The sequence below is a fragment of the Camelina sativa genome, chromosome 17, assembly GCF_000633955.1.
Source record: "Camelina sativa cultivar DH55 chromosome 17, Cs, whole genome shotgun sequence".
NCBI classification, from domain to species: Eukaryota; Viridiplantae; Streptophyta; class Magnoliopsida; order Brassicales; family Brassicaceae; genus Camelina; species Camelina sativa.
In genome coordinates this window covers 20,026,214-20,043,900 of record NC_025701.1, presented here as the reverse complement: position 1 = coordinate 20,043,900, position 17,687 = coordinate 20,026,214, and the positions used below count along the sequence as shown (strand labels likewise).

Sequence of the window (17,687 nt, the reverse complement as noted above, 5' to 3'; positions counted from 1 at the left end):
CGACTCTCCTGTGATCTGAATATCAACTCCTCTAGCTCGTCCAATAACTCTCAGGAACTTGCCTCCCGCAACTCTGACAACTCCTGTACGCTCCCCGGAATCCCCTCTGATTCCCGCACTCTCTGCACACTCTGGAGTGATGAAGCTATGGGAAGCTCTAGAATCGAACATAACATGGGACTTAAACCCGCCCACCAACAAGGTCCCTACACAAACCTCATGTGTTGAGAACCTAACATTCGATCACAAGTAAAAACAAACATATTATGAACTATTGAATTGACCAAGTTCGGATCTCAGAAGTTATACATGTGATCGCACCTGTACTAGTGCCACCGGTCTCCACTGTCGAATACACCCGCGACGTCGGCTCAATCCAACCCACCGGCTGCACACCCTACTGCACTCTTGGCTGACCTCCAGCCTGCACCGCTGTTACTGCCATCTTCTGCAACTTGGGACAATGAGGCTTGATATGCCCCGTTTCTCTGCGATAGTAACACACTCGAGTATCGGTCCGTGGCTCTGTCACCGCCCGCTGCTCTGTCACTGCCCTCTGCTCACCTCTCTGTGGACAGTTGGTCACCTTGTGGTCCCTGCTACCACACCAAAGCATCTCGCACAACCGTACCTCGATCTCTGCACAAGGACACAACTCACCGTGGAATCACAAAGCAGGCTCGAAGAGGATGTTCTAGGATCTCATGCCACACACAATTGACTGGCTCACACAATCTACTCTAGCATGAAATCCTAAACATCAACAGAAAAAGCACAATGAACCCTAGACCTAGAACCGTAAGGGCTCTGATACCAAAATGAAACAACCCTTCCCTTTATTTTTTTTTAATATTAATTCACTAGTGATCCTATACCCACTATCAACTTAGCACAATCAATAACAGCAGATAACCAAGAAGAACAATTCCAAAAATAACATTCCAATAACCAACAATGCAATAATCCAAACCAACAATGAAATAACAAAGTTTCAACATCCTACAATGTTCTATCAACTCAACACTAGCAACCTAACAATAGCTAGACCACAATCAATCAAGCCTCTAGAACATCCTCCTCCTCATCGCCTTTGATTCCACGATCACACTTTTCTTTTACCTGCATACCACAAACAACAATTGAGATGCGTAAGTATTATCATAAATACTTAGTGAGGTCATCCTCCCATCTACTAGGTTATACACACAAGCATTTGAGACTCTCATGTTTAAGCAAACAAACAAACACACAACAATACATCAAACCAGGAAAACAAGTCTCAGATAAGACTAGTGTCGACCGATGCTACATCGGTGTTGATCGATGCTTGCACGTCAAGGTGTCGACCGATGCTACACGGTGTCGACCGTTGCTTCTACAACCTGGTGTCGACCAATGGTACGAGGTGTCGATCGATGCTTCTTCTGCTGACGCGAACTGCACGAACCCGAATGTCGATTCTCCGTTTCAAATCACCTCGAAACCGTCTCAAACTCACTCAAACACCTCGGGAACCTATGCCAAACAAGAAAACAACGAACCCAAGCAAGCAAACACCACAAGAACCAAAAAAACACCCAAACAAAAGAGATCTCATGCTTAGATCAACCATGGTCAAGCACTCGCCTCTTTTACAAGAAGATTGGGTTGGGAAACGGTGGAAACAACAGCTTAGGAAGCTTCTCCTTCGTTCCCAGCAACAGCTCTCCCTTCTCCAGCCACAGATCTCTCCAAAAACGCCAACAACAGACCCAGAAACTCACAGAAACGTTTTCTCTCCTTTTTCTCTCTTTCTCACTTAACGGCGACAAAACCAAAACTCCCAAAACCCTTAATTCGTCGCTTCCTCACTTATAAATGCAATTTAGGGATTTCTAATTAAACCAAACCGAACCAAACAACAATTAAGACAAACCCGACCAAACCGTAACATATGGTGTCGATCGATACACCAAGGGTGTCGATCAACGCTCACACCAAAAATACCATATTTGGTCCGCCGATGTTACAAGACTACTCCAGCTCAGACACGCTTAACTCGAGAGTTCTCAATGTACCCTTGACTGAAAAGATAAGTGCACTTTGGTGACATAGGTGGCCAAATCAATTCTTTTAAACCTATCTGCATGTCCTTGAAACCGGGGTGTCACACTTTTAAAGAATTACTCATAGACAAAGTACTTGTTTCTAAGTGGCTTATTTACGTGTCGCATAGTTAGCACTTACCAAAATTAGTGAAATTTTGATACTTGAACTTATCTATCTATATTTTTCAATTCCACATTTTCATCTAAATTTTATATCCCTTTTTTTTTGGAAAATTGTTCGAGTATACTAATTTTCATTATTCGAATTACCTATTTCAGTTGACATATACTATTTCTTGTCCTTGTACCATAAATAGACTGGACTTTAATCAAAATTTAATTATGGTTTGCGAAAGTATATGTACTTAATAAATAAATGAAATTACTTAGAAAACCAATGGCAAAACATATATTTGGTCATAAATCCTTTTAATTCATAAATTTTTAATTATGTAACATTAGTATTTTCCATAAAACATATATTTGGTAAGTGCTGAAAGGAGAATTTAAAAGAAAGGAGAATTAAAAGAAGTTACCTGAGATTTGAAGGACCGAGAAGTCCTCCACCACTATAGTACGGCTCATTGTTGATATTGGTTTTCCGCGAATTAATGTTGATCCTTTGATGAAACTCGTGAATTGGAATACTAATTCAATCTGCTGATTTCAACAACAACATTTGGTTACGACGACAAACATAGATTCTCTTACTCATTCCCCATTCCTGGAGATTCATGAAACAAACCAAAAAATTAATCCCCCTCCCCAATCAAAAATCCAAAGTTAAACAGAGAGCCAACTGAAATCTCTGAAAAATAAAAACATATTTGGAGAGACGAAAATTGACCACGGAGGCGAGAGAGAAAGTTTATTAAACCTAATAAACTGTGTGTGAAGCTGAGTAACGACTGAGATTTTTTTTCTCAGAAAAGAATTGAACGGCTGAGATTAAACATGAAACCAGGTCAAACTGTTGGGTGAAATATCGGTCGAATTAAAGCAGATAAATTGACTAAATTACCCTTAACAGTTTTTTTCTTTTGTCTTATTTCTAATGGCATACATTTGTAATTTTTTAGAAAACTAATATTTCTTATAAAAACGATTTTTCAGTTAATAGTAGGGATTGAAGCCCTAGCGACAAGGGATCCAAATCTATATGAGCAGTGTTTTGCACAATAGTCTCAAAACGTTGTCAGGCTTATCACCATCAGTCACTTAGAATCAATTATCTCCGACAACTCAACTGTGGTTCAGATTCACCACTACCCGCTTCCTCAACACCAAACTCGCGATTGGTAAATTTTCAGATCTAGTCGATTTAATTTTTTTTTTGTTTTCTTTTCTTATTTCTTAAGTTTAGATGAAGGATTGCATGTTGTTTTGATGATGGTAGGTTATAGATCTCGATGGGGGCATATTTCTTCACGGGAGGTTCCACTGCCAGAAGATAACGCTACCATCGCCGTCGCATATCCGCCAGCTTAGGAATGAGTAGCGGCAAGGAGTACATCAACCCTAATTTTGATGGATTTTGGTTGCTATTTAATTTGGGCTTGGTTTTTATAAAATTTGGCCCACTAGTTTAGTTAGGCCTGCGAGTTTGGGTTTTCGGATCGGGTCGGGTCGGTTTTTTCGGGTAATCGGGTATTCGGGTTTTTGAAAATTGTTCCGAAGATAACCGAAGTAAATTTCGGTTCGGGTCGGGTCGGTTTCCGGTTAATTCGGTTTTTGATTTTTTTGTCGAAATGAACCGAAACTCTTTGTTTCTAATAAATGGCTGCCGAAGAAAAAAATAAATAAAAAGGATTTGGGCCAGGCCCAGTAAAAGAATTAAGAAAAGAAAAAAAAAACATTGTCTTTTAATGGAAAACGGTGTGTTTTAAACTTTTAAGTCATCTTCAACCTTTTGACAAACCCTAAAATGAGCTTTAAACATTGACGGCGGCCATAGAAACACAGAGTCTCACCAGATCCGGCGAAAGAAGAGGAGGAAGATGAAGATCTCGGTTACCCGAACGGGTACCCGTACCAAATCGAAAAAACTCGGGTAACCGATCAAATTTACAAAGCTTCCGATCGGTTCAACTCTCCTAACCGAAGCCAACCCGAAACCAAAAATTTCGGTTCGGTACGGGTCGGGTATTTATCGCAGGCTGAAGTTTAGTGGTTTAGAATTGTAAATCTGTTTTTCTAAGCTCATTCTTATAATTTTGGTATAATTTGGTTTAAATAAACCGAATTAAAAAAAACTCGGTTTAATTTGAAATTAATTTTAAATCTAATAACCGATCCGAATAAACCGATTACCAAATAATCCGAACCAAACATTTATTCGGTTCAATTCGACATAATATTTAGATAACCGAAATTTTGAAAAACCGAATAAACCGAACCGAATAACCTAAATTAACCGAATGCCCAAGCAGACTAAAATCTAATGTATGTTATGCAAAAATATTTAGAAAATATGTATAAGTTATATATTGCATATTATTTTTGACTTGGTATGGTTAACTTGCATTTTCTGGAAGTGGGAGATTTTTTTTTTTTTTGTCATCTGAAGTTTTATTATTGAACTAGTTTTGGTACCAAGGATGAGATACAAAGCCGGCGGACAACATAATGTCCCTAGAGTCTAAGCCGGCGGAAAACGAGAATTCTCCGGAGTCTAAACATGAACACAAAATACATAAAGCAAAGAAAAAACTGAAACCTAAAACGAGAGAGGACAAACCCTTAAACCGTAAGCAAAGGCAACTAGGCTTAAACCTTACTAAACATACTAGTCTTAATCAGCAAGAGGAATTCTTCTTTGAAGTCCTGCAGAAGAGATTTATCAAGGATGCCCACGGCCAATCCAACAATAACATCAGCCACCTCCTATCCTTTTGAGAGCTGATCTCTCAGAACCAAAACCAAGTCTTCATAACCCGACAAGCAAAGACACGAACACGCTTCCGGATGCGACGACGACGATAGCAGCATCCTTTACCGTCTAGATAGAAGCCTTCCAAAACGCAATCAGCTCTAACCAGATCTGTAAAGCAGAGACAAGGAGCGAAGCCTAACCACTTGCACACTCGAACTCAAAAGAGAACAAGGAAGAGATAAGAAGCTATCAACCACAAACGAACAACAAAACATGAGAAGAAACCTACTGCCAACTAGAAGACTAGCATATCTTCCCAACAAAACAGAGCCCAAGCTTAAAAAGGGAAAGAACCAAATGAGAATCAAAGGAAGGCGAGCGGACCAAGGGTGAGAGAGGAACGACAAAGGCTGGGCGGGTAACGCAATCACAACCAAACAAACAAAATTGACGGCTTCAAACGATGAGATACAAATGAGCAGCGTCAACACTAGGGAGGGATCAAGCAAAGAAGGAAAATTAGTCTTCTGAGTCGCACCGTGGATCTACCAGATCCGGAAAATACTAACTTCTTCTTTGCAACCACAAAGCCCAAAAGAATTGACAGCTCCATCCGCCTCTTCACAAACCAAGTTCTAAACACCAAACAAACCAGAAGATTTCCCAATCGAAGGCCAAGTTTCTGCTTAAAAGAACCCTAACTTGAAAACAAACTAAGCCGACTAGCAATCTAGCAGATCAACGAAGAAGCCAGACCAAGAGATCTACTTACCAAGCCAAGAAGCCTACTTCTACACCAAACCAAACCAGATCGAACAGAGTCGGAGACAAAGACACCAAAAACTAAGCAAAGAGAAAGGGACCCTCTCACGGCACCAGCGAGGAGCGCCGGCTACCGGAGAGGGTAAACAGAGATCAGAATTCGAGTTACTCGGCGGCTAGGGCGAACTCACTGTTAGAGAGAGATATAATCGTCTTTTCAATAATACACAATTCTGGAAGTGGGAGATAAAGTTGCAAAAATTGACTACTTGAAGATTTTTTTGCACAAAACTTTTTTAACTTTTGATATATAATAATCTTTTTTTTATGGAAGGCTAATTTTATGCTAGCTTAATTAAGTTCACAAGGACAAGGATCGAGAATTGGATTCCAGATGCGAAAAATAGTAAAGAAATGGTATATTGAGACAGGCAGGAAGAATCATAAACCTTCAACGTGTTATTATTTTACTTAAACTCAATCTGGTCAACTCGGAAACTGATAAGCTTTTGTGAATTAGTTGTGGTGATAAGCTTAAACTGTTGTTAATAAGAAAAGAAAACAAAAAAAAAATCCAGTTGTTAATAAGAACATGTCTAAAGCATCGAAACTAAAGTTGCTTCTTCTGCTCCAACTACTCCTCTTGAGTCAACATGAAGTTGATTCAGCCTCTGTTGTTAGCTATCTTCCTGGTTTCGATGGTCTTCTTCCATTCCACCTTGAAACTGGGTTTGTTTTCTTTCCTCTACATTTTTTTCGATTTTCGTAAACTGTTGGTAAATGGTAACGACAACAACCCCTGTGAGTTTTAAATCTTTGAATGTATCTTTTTTGTGAAGGTATATTGGTGTTGGTGAGGAAGAGAACGTTCAGCTTTACTACTACTTCATCAAATCCGAGAACAATCCTGAAGAAGACCCTGTTATTCTTTGGTTAACTGGAGGACCAGCTTGCTCTGTTCTCTCCGCTCTTGCTTTCGAGATCGGTGATTTTTTCAAGAAAGAAAAGAACTACAAACATTTGATGACTTTTTTTTTTTTTTTGTTAATTGATGTCTCTAAATCGATTCTTGTTTTTTTTTTTTTTTTTTGCAGGGCCGTTGACTTTTAAAACTGAGGGTTACAATGGAGGTTTGCCTTCTCTTGTCTCCACTTCATATTCTTGGACAAAGGTGATATTTCTTACATTGTAACCATCACAAAACAGAGTTAGGCTTGTTTTGTTTGTTTTATCGATTTTTCAAGAGATTTGATGATTTTTTTTTCAGGTAACGAGCATAATATTCTTGGATCAGCCTGCTGGGGCTGGCTTCTCCTACTCAACAGATCCACTTGCTCATAAGCCTAGTGACACAGGTGAAGCAAAACATGCCTATGAGTTTCTTCAAAAGGTCCTTGTTACTTTTCTTGACAGCATTTTCAGAGTGTTTTATTTGTTGAGAATCTAATTAGTATATATATATGTAGCATAGTGTTTTTGAAATTACTGGTGTTGCTGATGCAGTGGCTAGTTGAGAATCCAGAGTTTGTCTCAAATCCTCTCTATGTCGGCGGAGATTCTTATGCCGGAATGGTTGTTCCAGCTATTGTTCAGCATATCTCAATAGGTTTGTTATTTGTCTTATCATCAATTCTCTAAAATCCATTTTCTCTGGATTTGGTTTTACGTACTTAGCCACTTTATTACATTCTTACACCCTTAATTACCTTTATGCAGGAAATGAACATGGCTACAACCCTCGTATAAATTTTAAGGTTCATCAATATGATCTACTGATCGACACTCATGTGTTGTTCATCATCATGATCCTTACTTAATATATAAGATGGATATTTCTTGTTTAAAAACCATCATTTCTATCAACAGGGTTATCTCCTTGGGAACCCTGTAACAGATCATGATAGTGATAATAACTCCAAGATTCCATATGCTCATGGAATGGGATTTATCTCTGATGAACTATATGAGGTATATATATATAGAGGTCTTAATGTCTTATCGAGCTCTTCTCACGAAAACCAATCTTTTTGTATTGAAGTGAACAATTTTAAACTCTTGTTTAACTTTAGTCACTTAAGAGAACCTGCCAAGGAAATTATGTGAAGGTGGATCCTACTAATACACAATGCTTCAAGTTGGTGGAGGACTACAAAAAGGTAAACACAAGTTTACTGTAACACTGTGAAAAGCTAATTAAGTATATCATAAAGGGAATAACAAAAGACTAATCGTGAGACTTTTTGGCTGATATGATGATGAAAGTGTGTTTCAAGGATAAATGAGGGATTCATTTCCATACCCTTATGTGATTTGGCATCACCAAATCCTTATTCAGGAGAACATGATGGAGGAAGCTATCTTAAGACACTTGTTAAGTCAGATCTTTCTCTTCCGACTCCAGATTGCTATGTAAGCAAACAAAAAAAAAAGTCCATAAAAATGGAAATCATCTAGTTATTAAACGGTAGAGGTGACAAGCAGATGTACCGGTATTTGATAGCTGCGTATTGGGCTAATGATGAAGATGTACGCAGAGCACTTCATGTAGTGAAAGTATGTCATAATATATTACATAGCATGTCCATCTGTCTCTTACGTGCTAATAAAGCAACTAAGAATAAAAGAAAATGACATCTCTGCAGGGAAGTGTAGGGAAATGGGCGAGATGCGATTGGGATTTACCATATGAGGAAGACATACAGAGCAGTGTACCGTACCATCGAAACAATAGCATCAAAGGGGATTAAAGGTCATTGGTTTATAGTGGTGATCACGACTTGATGGTGCCTTTTCTTGGAACTGAAGCTTGGATTAAATCTCTAAACTACTCTATAACTGACGATTGGAGACCTTGGCTTGTTAACAATCAAGTTATTGGATTTACAAGGACTTACGCCAACAATATGACATTTGCCACTATCAAAGCAAGTCTCTTAAATCTTTTGGAGTTCTCGTCAAAGTTAATTTGTCGTTACATTTTGAAAAAAAAAAAAAAAAAAATTGTTTCTATTCAATTTTGTAGGGAGGAGGACACACGACAGAGTATAAACCGGAGGAAAGCTTTATGATGTTCCAAAAGTGGATAACTGGCCAACCTCTCTAAATACTTCAGTTGGCTTGGAAAGAACCTACATTGATATTTCCTACGGCGTTTTTAGAAAAGATAAGGTGTATTCAACTAAATTCGTTTGATTTGAATGGAGTTTTTATCTGTTTTCAAATGATTTGGGGTGTATAAACATATTAATTTGAATACTTTTTTAGACTATGAAACTTGGATCTTTTTAGTATTTTTGTAAAACTATTTACATACACACCTTGAAATCATTAGAGAAATCAATACCTAGACATCACTTTAGTAAAGACTCCATTCAAATCTTTAAAATTGTCAAAGCATAAATTATAAAAATCCAGCAAATGCTAAAATATTAAAAAGCACTACTGAGATCTCAACCCATGTGTTGTGGAGGTAGTGATTGTTTGGGCTCAGCACCACGTAGTGTACCAATCCAAGCCGGTGGCTGCATCCCGGTCTGATCATAAACCGTATCAAGAATCGGTGGCAACATCTTGTACAGTCCAGCAATATCATTCATAGCATTACCATTACCATTACCATTACCACCACCACTCATCCCCTGATCAGCACCACCATGGTTCCAGACACTGATTTTAGGCTGCAAGTCTTTGATTGCAACAGCGTTGGTCTTGGCGATATCCTGGTAAACGCCATTGCTGATCATCAAGAAGTCTCTCATGGCAGAGTAATCATTGCCAACTGCGTCTCCGTAGATAAGTCCCTTGAGCATTGGCCATGGCGACAAGTCCCTCTGCATCTCTCTGTTTCGAATAGAAGGCAGCATCAGCTGCAGCTTTCGTCGCCTCCGCTTGCTTCTCCTTCTCGTAAAGAACAGCTTCCGCTTGCTTTTGCTTATTGTAAAGCTCCCAGTTTGCTTCTTGGACCTTAGTTTCATACTCGACACTGGCTTTACTGAGGAACTCGGCTTTAAGCTTCTCTGTCCGAGTCAATGCATTCATTTTCTCGACTTTAGTCTGAAGCTCAGCTTCCCTTAAAGCAACTGCTTTGGCTGCTTCAACCTCAGCCACACGAGAATTCTTGGACAAAGCAGCTTTCTGAATCGCCAATGCTGCATCAGCCTCAGCCACAAGAGCCTCTTTCTCATTCTCAAACACTTTGACCTCAGTCTTCACCTTAATCTCCTCCTTTGTCCCTTGTCCTAGTCTCTGAGTGGATATGATCTTTGAATCAGCGTCAATCTTTGCTGCATTCTGGATTGTGAGCCCGGTCCTTTCTTTGGCACCGATCTCTCCCTTCATCTGTGCCTCTGCTACGTCGATCTTGGCTTGGTTTTCTGCTTCCATCTGAGTCCTCTGGCCCAAGTACGAGAAGTACTCATGTCCAGGCACATCAACAAGCTGCTTCACATTCGCGTTGTAGATCACAAGACCAAACTGGTTTAGCTCTAGTTGAACCTTGTCAAACACCTCTTTCTTGAACTCCTTTGTTCCTACAATGCAACAATTGGATCGTGACATAAGCCAAAAGTAACAAAAATACAATTTCTTCTATTTAACAAATAAAGCAAGATTATGATAATAATTAAGATTATTAAAGCGTCCAATTAATGTTTGTTTACCTTTGAAGACCTCTTCCATGGTCATGGCTGCAGCTAGGACACGAGTCTCTCCTTCGATAACACCCTGAACAAGCTCGTTGACGTGATTGGAGTGCTTATCATGTTGAGACATAAGCATGGCGTAAAGTAAGAGAGCGTGAGGGTCATCAACGCGCGGGCCTATGGTGAAAACAGCCGGGATAACAAAGGGGAGTTTCTCCGAACTCATAGCCTTAACATCGAACGAGTAGTTCACCGGAGAAACGTCGAAGACGGTGCAAGACTGCCATGGAAACACCCAAGACTTTTTGGTAAGCCTGATATCTTTGATCCCACCACCGGTGATCGCCAGGTACTGCGACGGTTTAGCGACCTTGTAACTCATTCTGCGTCTTCTTTTGATCTAGGGTTTCTCTTCTGCCTTAAGGTTTACGGAATTTTTAAGTTTTGTTAAAAAACGAGTCTGCTTGTGTGTTTTATTTATAAAGAGTAAAGAAAAACTCATTATCTATATAAGTTCCTCCACCACGCGTACATAGAAACTCAAAAGAGAAAAGCTTATACTCTTTTTTCTTGGTAAATCTTCCCTTTTCAATTTACACGGACACTTTGATACATACAGATATTTAGGTGTTATCCAACACTGATTGAAATTTTATTTAAAACCTCGATTTGTGACACAAAACAGTATAACTTTTTTTACCGAAAACGATAATAAAATAATTTAATACAGTATAAGTCAATTACAAAATAAACAGGATATAACTTCGGTTATATTGTAAAAAGGTACGTCGGTCACTAACAGACTAAAAAACTTGGGAGTCCGACTTGAGGAAAGCCAATTTTACTTTGATCGGTGAAAAAACTATTTACTTGATAAATGCAGTTAATAGATAATATTTTATTTCTTAACAAAAAAATTTTGAAAACTAAAAGATAGAAAACATTAAAACACCAAAATATCACATATTTACAATATTTATCCGATAATTGTGACAAATAAATTACAGTATTACTTTAATACAGTACTAGATTAGGATTCGATGTGCGGATTTTAAAATTATTTTAATAAAATTAAGATTTTTAAAAATATAGAAATATTTTTTGTAAGTGAAATATATTTTCTGGAAATAAATAGATAAATATTTTTAGTTAGAGAGAAGTTTCTAATTTAATATACTAATTTATATTTTTATATTTAAAACTTATTCTTACAATTCTTACAATTGGCTACAGCTAAATTATCAACCACTATAATGTTTTTGAAACATTAACTATTACGAATATTATTATTGTCAAAATTTAAAAAGTTCAACAACTTATTCACAAAATGTTTTACATGCAATCAACCCATCAAAACGTCATCTTATTAATATCCACATAGAGTTTTACTCTATATTTTACCACTAATAATGTGTTCTTACACCCTAAAATATTTTATTGTTAAAGTACGCTCTTTACCACCACCTATAAAATGTATCTGTGAACAAATTAAACCAATTTTTGTCTCTTTACTTTCACTTTGACGTTGTTTCTTTTCACGATTAAAATTTTTAGTGACAGTTTTTTTAACTACTAAAATTGTTTGCTCAAAAAATAATTTGGATGAGAAAATTTGAAGAAAATAGCTAAATGATTGCAATGAGTTTATGACCAACCCAATAAAATTTGAGAAATTAAAAGACAGTTAAAACAAATAAAAAGTTATAACCATGATGATATAAGAGTCTTAGATAATATAGATATAAAATATAAACTAAAATAAAAAATCTAAAAATACTACAACATAAGAAATTTAAAATATTTATTTTACAAGGAACAAATTAATATTGAACTAAATAAAAAATCTATAAATACTACAACATAAGATATTTAAAATATTTATTTTAAAAGGAACAAATTAATATTGATCTTACATATCTTTAACTGAAAAATAAAAAATAAACTCAAAATAATACAAAAGTTTTTAAAATATATATATATTAGAAATTTCTAATAAGAATATTAAATTTAACTAAATAATATAACTAAAATCTAGAAATAGTACAACATAATTAAATTAAAATATTAAAAAGAAGGAATAAACAAATATTGATGCAAATAGAATAAAAGTTCTTACCATTGTCTAAGTTATGAAGTTGTAATTTAGGAACCCTGTATTTTGGTAAACTATTTCAGACAATGAAAATCAGTGAAAATTTTAAAATAATATGATATCTATTATTCATAGATGTGAAAATAGTCAGATAAGTAGAAGTGGTCAAAGATATATATGTAGCATTATATAAATATTGTACTTACACATTGATTTAGTTTGGCTACCTATATATGAAGTGTAGTTAAATCCAGCCTTATATGAGGTTCATCTGCAAGTGTCTTTTCGATCATAGCAATCTGATCATCACTCATGATACTCCGTTTTCTTTTGCTAGCAAGGTTTTCTGATCTCTCATGGCTTGTATTTGTCTCTTTGGTGTTCATGATTTTCTAGCGTACTTAAGGTTTTGATTTGATATGAGATACCACTTAATATACATTTTTTGATAAGATATATGTTCTATTTCCTTACGATGTTAGTAAATATTTTTCTTTTGCTTTTTAAGTGGGTCCATATTTGCTCTGCGATGACAATGTTGTCATAACCAATTTTAGTAAATTGGCTCCACATTGGCTCTATATTGACAATTTTTCATAGCCAATTTCTTGAATTAGCTCCGCATTGGCTCTATATTGACGATTTTGTCATAGTTAATTTTTCGAATGGGCTTTATATTGGCTCCACATTGACTATTTTGTCATAACCAATTACTTGAATTAGTTCCACATTAACTCAACAATGACAATGTTTCCATAACCAATTCCTTGAATTGGTTCTACATCGACATGTCTTTCATTCACTCTACGAGTTGTTCTTCGTGACATGAACTGTATTTATGAAGTTGTGCCCGTAACACGCATTTAGTCTCTTTTGTAACATGATTCATGTTTCATGACCCAATTCACATTTCGTCCTCATGATGTGTTCATGTATCATAATGACTTCATTGGTCCTCACGCTCATGGCGAATTTATGTCTCGTTTGCATTGTATGATTCACATATCATGACATTATTTTTGTCGTGTGTTCATGACACTAGTTATTATTAACCATCCTGATGCTTATTGTATTGAGCGATTCATCTTGTAGAGAGCATCTCGTTAGCAATGTTCTATATCAAGGGCTTCTGTACAAGATCATTGTTAGCAAGTATATTTTGTTTTCAAGTACATATATCTTTTACCCAACCACCACGTGGATACCAGATTCGTTAAATTGCCTTAGCGACGTCTCACTAATAGATAAGTGCAGTGAGTGTTTCGCCTTTAGGTGATTACCTAATTTTTGTAGCGAGCCTATCGTGCACGTTTTCGTGCATCAATGGCCTCATTACTGTATATGATGAACAACTTCAGGACTGTGTCCTACGCTGTAAAACAAGTTTATCTTGTATTGTGACAAGATTTCACATCTATTGACATAATTTTATTGTCTTGCGACATGATTTACAACCCATGTTCATGACATGAATTCTAAGTTTCAGTAGTGAAAGTCTTGACGATTTGTGCACCAAGTGTCTCACCATAAGATTCTTGTTAACGAGTGTTTCGTTGTCAAGTTTTTGCATCCAGTGATTCTTCACAAATTTTTTGCTAGCGTCTACTTCCTCAAAGGATTAGTCGCGACTATCATATTGGAAAATGTTTGGTCGATGGGTAAACATTCATAAACTTTTCAATTATATCGATTCATTAGCGTTTGTTCCCCACAGGTAAGCATTGCTCTACTGGTTTTGTCATCAGCCCATGGGAAATTGACAAAGTATACTCTTTGAATAACCTGATATCAACATGCCGTAAAAATTAAGACGTCTTTATCATTTTGCAACTTGCGCACTTCACTTTCAGTTTTTTTTTAAAATAGTTTGACAAGGTTCCTCATCATTACTTATGATGCAGCGTTTCTGCTTCGATGTATTTGGTAAGGTTTATCATATCGTGTCGATATTTTGTTCCTCACTACACAAGAGTCAAAATGTGACGAATGTGTAGGTTGATACGATGTATTTTCTTTCCATTTTATTTGTGCACATGCCCGCGAGAGCACATCTTCCATGGTTCTACACTGATACTTGGTAAGTTATTTGTACAAGTCATCATCATGAAGTAAACCTCCTTTGAATGTCGAGATGGCAGTTGACATGTTGCAAGTAGGTATTGATACATTCTCTTTGTTAAAGTGTCCCACATAGTTCAAAAATATTTTCCAAATACTGTGCCGAATATACTATTTTTCCATCAAAATGTTTCGAAAACGAAAAGACAAATCAAACAATACACTGTCTAAAATATGGTCATCTCTATAAATGTTGGTGTGACCATGTTCTTTTTTCTATACAAAGTAGAGAAACGAAACCAGATTAATTAATATTTATTTTTTAGCTGGTCCATGATGCAAGCATGTGTCCACATAAGAACAATAAAGCACACATCAAGTCATCATGATTAAAAAATGAAATCGTTCTAAGAATAAGTAGACCAAAAAAAATAGAAAATCCATAGCATAATGATATATAAATAGCCAGATTAAGGCAGTGAATGGCGACGTAAGTGAGTACGGATTTCCAAAAAATAATACAAAAACGCTAATGAGTCACCAATCATAGCTATATCTTTTAGTGTGCATTTTTTTGTTTTTTTAAAGTAAATTATTTGCGTATTTCAATACAGCAATAATACACTAGGAATAGAATAACGCACCTCAAATTTGCAATCTGAGCAAAACCCAGCGGTCTAAAATCTGCACCCTGATAATTTAAAAATAATAAAAGTTATGTATAAAAGGAAAGAAAGAAAAGGAACAAATACACACATAAATATTCTTACTCTCTTTCTCTCTCATCGTTTCTTATAAATTTTTGTTTATTCTCCCCACAAGACAGCAACTATCATTATTCTAAAGATAATTTATTTTATAGTTAAATTATTATTATTATTACAAAATTATAAATTTAAAACTCTATTTTTTTTATTTTTTTTTGTTAAAAAACTCTATTTAAAACTCTATTTTTTAGTTATTAAGAAATTTGAATTTAATATCATATTATTTATTTAAAAATTAGATATTATTTTTATAATTTTTATCTAACAAAAATAATTTACATAACTCAGATATTTATTAAAGTTATAACTTATGTACTTAATCAATTTGTATCTTTGATGGTTGAATTTTTTATCAGTATGTCAAAAAAAAAATTTTACTTTTTGATCCACTATAGTATTTAACATTCATAAATATACTTATTTTATTATTAATTCATAACATACAATAATATACAAACATACTAATTATTAATAAATTTATTTATAATATGTAATCCGCACCGCTTTTTGTTTTTGAAACAACCGACCCTTTTTTTTTTTTTTTAATAATAAATAATAAATATAATATATTAAAATAAACTACAGCTAGTGGTCCCATACCCACTAGCCATCTAACCACAACACATTCAACAGCGGAATAACATAATCAATATCCAATAATAAACCAATAATAAACCAATATAAACCAATAATAAACCAATAATAAACCAATAATAAACCAATATTATAGCAAGGCAATATCTCAATACCAAACAACAAGAAACATGAAACCAGCAACCTAGCAATGTTTCTAATGACTCAACTCTAGCACCCTAGCAAATGCCAGACAACATCCAATCGAGTCCCTAGAACATCCTCCTCTTCATTGCCTTTGATTCCACGATCACACTTTGCCTTTACCTGCACCACAAACACAAATTGAGATGCATGAGTATTTGATAAACACTCAGTGAGGCAATCCTCCCATCTACTGGGCTATACACACAAGCAATAAGATCTCTACATGCCACAAACAACAATCAATAAAACAAACCAGGCAATATACATAGCATGCAACGTCCATCGTAACTGAACAAGGGGTGTCGACCGACACCAGATGGTGTCGATCGACACTGACTATCTGGTGTCGACCGACACCAAACTGGTGTCGACCGACACCCTGCCCGACACTCCCGAAAACCCTAGTTTGCGTCGACCGACACCTCCACATGGCATCGTTCGACACTCGCTAAAGTCCCGAGCCGTCCTCGCGTTGGTGTCGACCGACACCCCAACTGGTGTCGACCGACACCGATGCCGAGCAGCGATTTCCCCTCGATCAGAAACTCCGAATCTCGCCTCCAAGCTTCTCCAATCCGCTCCTTGCACTCCCAGAAGCCAAACCCAGCCCAGACAGCAACGAAATATCATAGAGAACTCAAAGAAACAACCACATAAGCACCAAATCACATAGAATCTAGAGATCTTAGCTTAGATAAGCCATGGTCATGCACTCACCTCTTTGCAGGAAGTTTCTGACCAATAAGGACGAATTCCCTCACTCCTAGCAAGCTTTTAACACCTTCCCAGCCTTAGATCTCCCAAGAACAGCAAGAAAATCTCACAAAAACTCCCAGGAACTCAAGAACAAAGCTTTCCTCCTCTTTCTCTCTGTTTTTGACAAAAGCGGCCAAAAGAGGAGAAAAACTCGAGCTCCCTCCTTAAAAACCCGAGCTAGGGTTTTCCCTAAACCAACCCCGCAAACCGGACAATTAAAATTGAACCGACCAAACCGGCCACAACTGGTGTCGATCGATGCCTCACTAGAAGGTGTCGATCGACACCCTTACCAAAATACCAAAAATTGGTTTGCGGGTGTTACAATTCTCCCCCACCAATCTAGATTCGTCCTCGAATCTCGAACAACCATCAGCCAAGGACTCCCGTGCAACCGTCTCCACGGCCCGCACTCCTCCGACCGATCTACAGAAGGTCACCTCTAGGCGATAGACTCACGCTCCAGGCGTCATTTGCTCTTGACTTTTTGGACTTTCCTTTACTCATAGGCCTAAACCTTGAGTTTTTATTGGCTCCTCATCAGACCTAAGTCTGCATGCCAAATGATATAAAGAAAAATCCAAACTCGTCTCTCGGGTTGCCACCCTACAGCGCGCCCCCGGATCGTCATCCGAAGTCGATATACCAACCATACTCCCGAGCCACAAAGTCTCTGAATATAGCAGTACTAGGAGAACCTAAGTCCCCCAAGAGTCGCGAGCAAACAATTCTGAACACGTCTGAGTCCTATCCCTATCCAGGTTTCCTTCCCGTGGCTCGCGTAAAACATCTCAATGTCTTACCAACCACATATCCCCGCACCGGGATACCCCATGACCGCACAAGGATCATACATACGCCACAAGGGCCGCC

The 17,687-nt window shown here is 37.0% G+C and overlaps 1 protein-coding gene and 1 pseudogene across 1 annotated transcript; one reads left to right on the top strand and one right to left on the bottom strand.

Moving 5' to 3' along the window:
* LOC104757715 (serine carboxypeptidase-like 18) lies at positions 6,225–8,645 on the top strand. Its single transcript, XM_019239181.1, has 11 exons — positions 6,225–6,450; positions 6,561–6,706; positions 6,816–6,892; positions 6,989–7,111; positions 7,225–7,327; positions 7,438–7,475; positions 7,588–7,689; positions 7,791–7,877; positions 7,984–8,130; positions 8,203–8,274; positions 8,364–8,645. The coding sequence occupies exons 1-11, from the start codon at positions 6,314–6,316 to the stop codon at positions 8,466–8,468; spliced, it is 1,137 nt and encodes a 378-aa protein (XP_019094726.1). The 5' UTR covers positions 6,225–6,313; the 3' UTR covers positions 8,469–8,645.
* Positions 9,171–10,743, bottom strand: LOC104759648 (annotated as a pseudogene).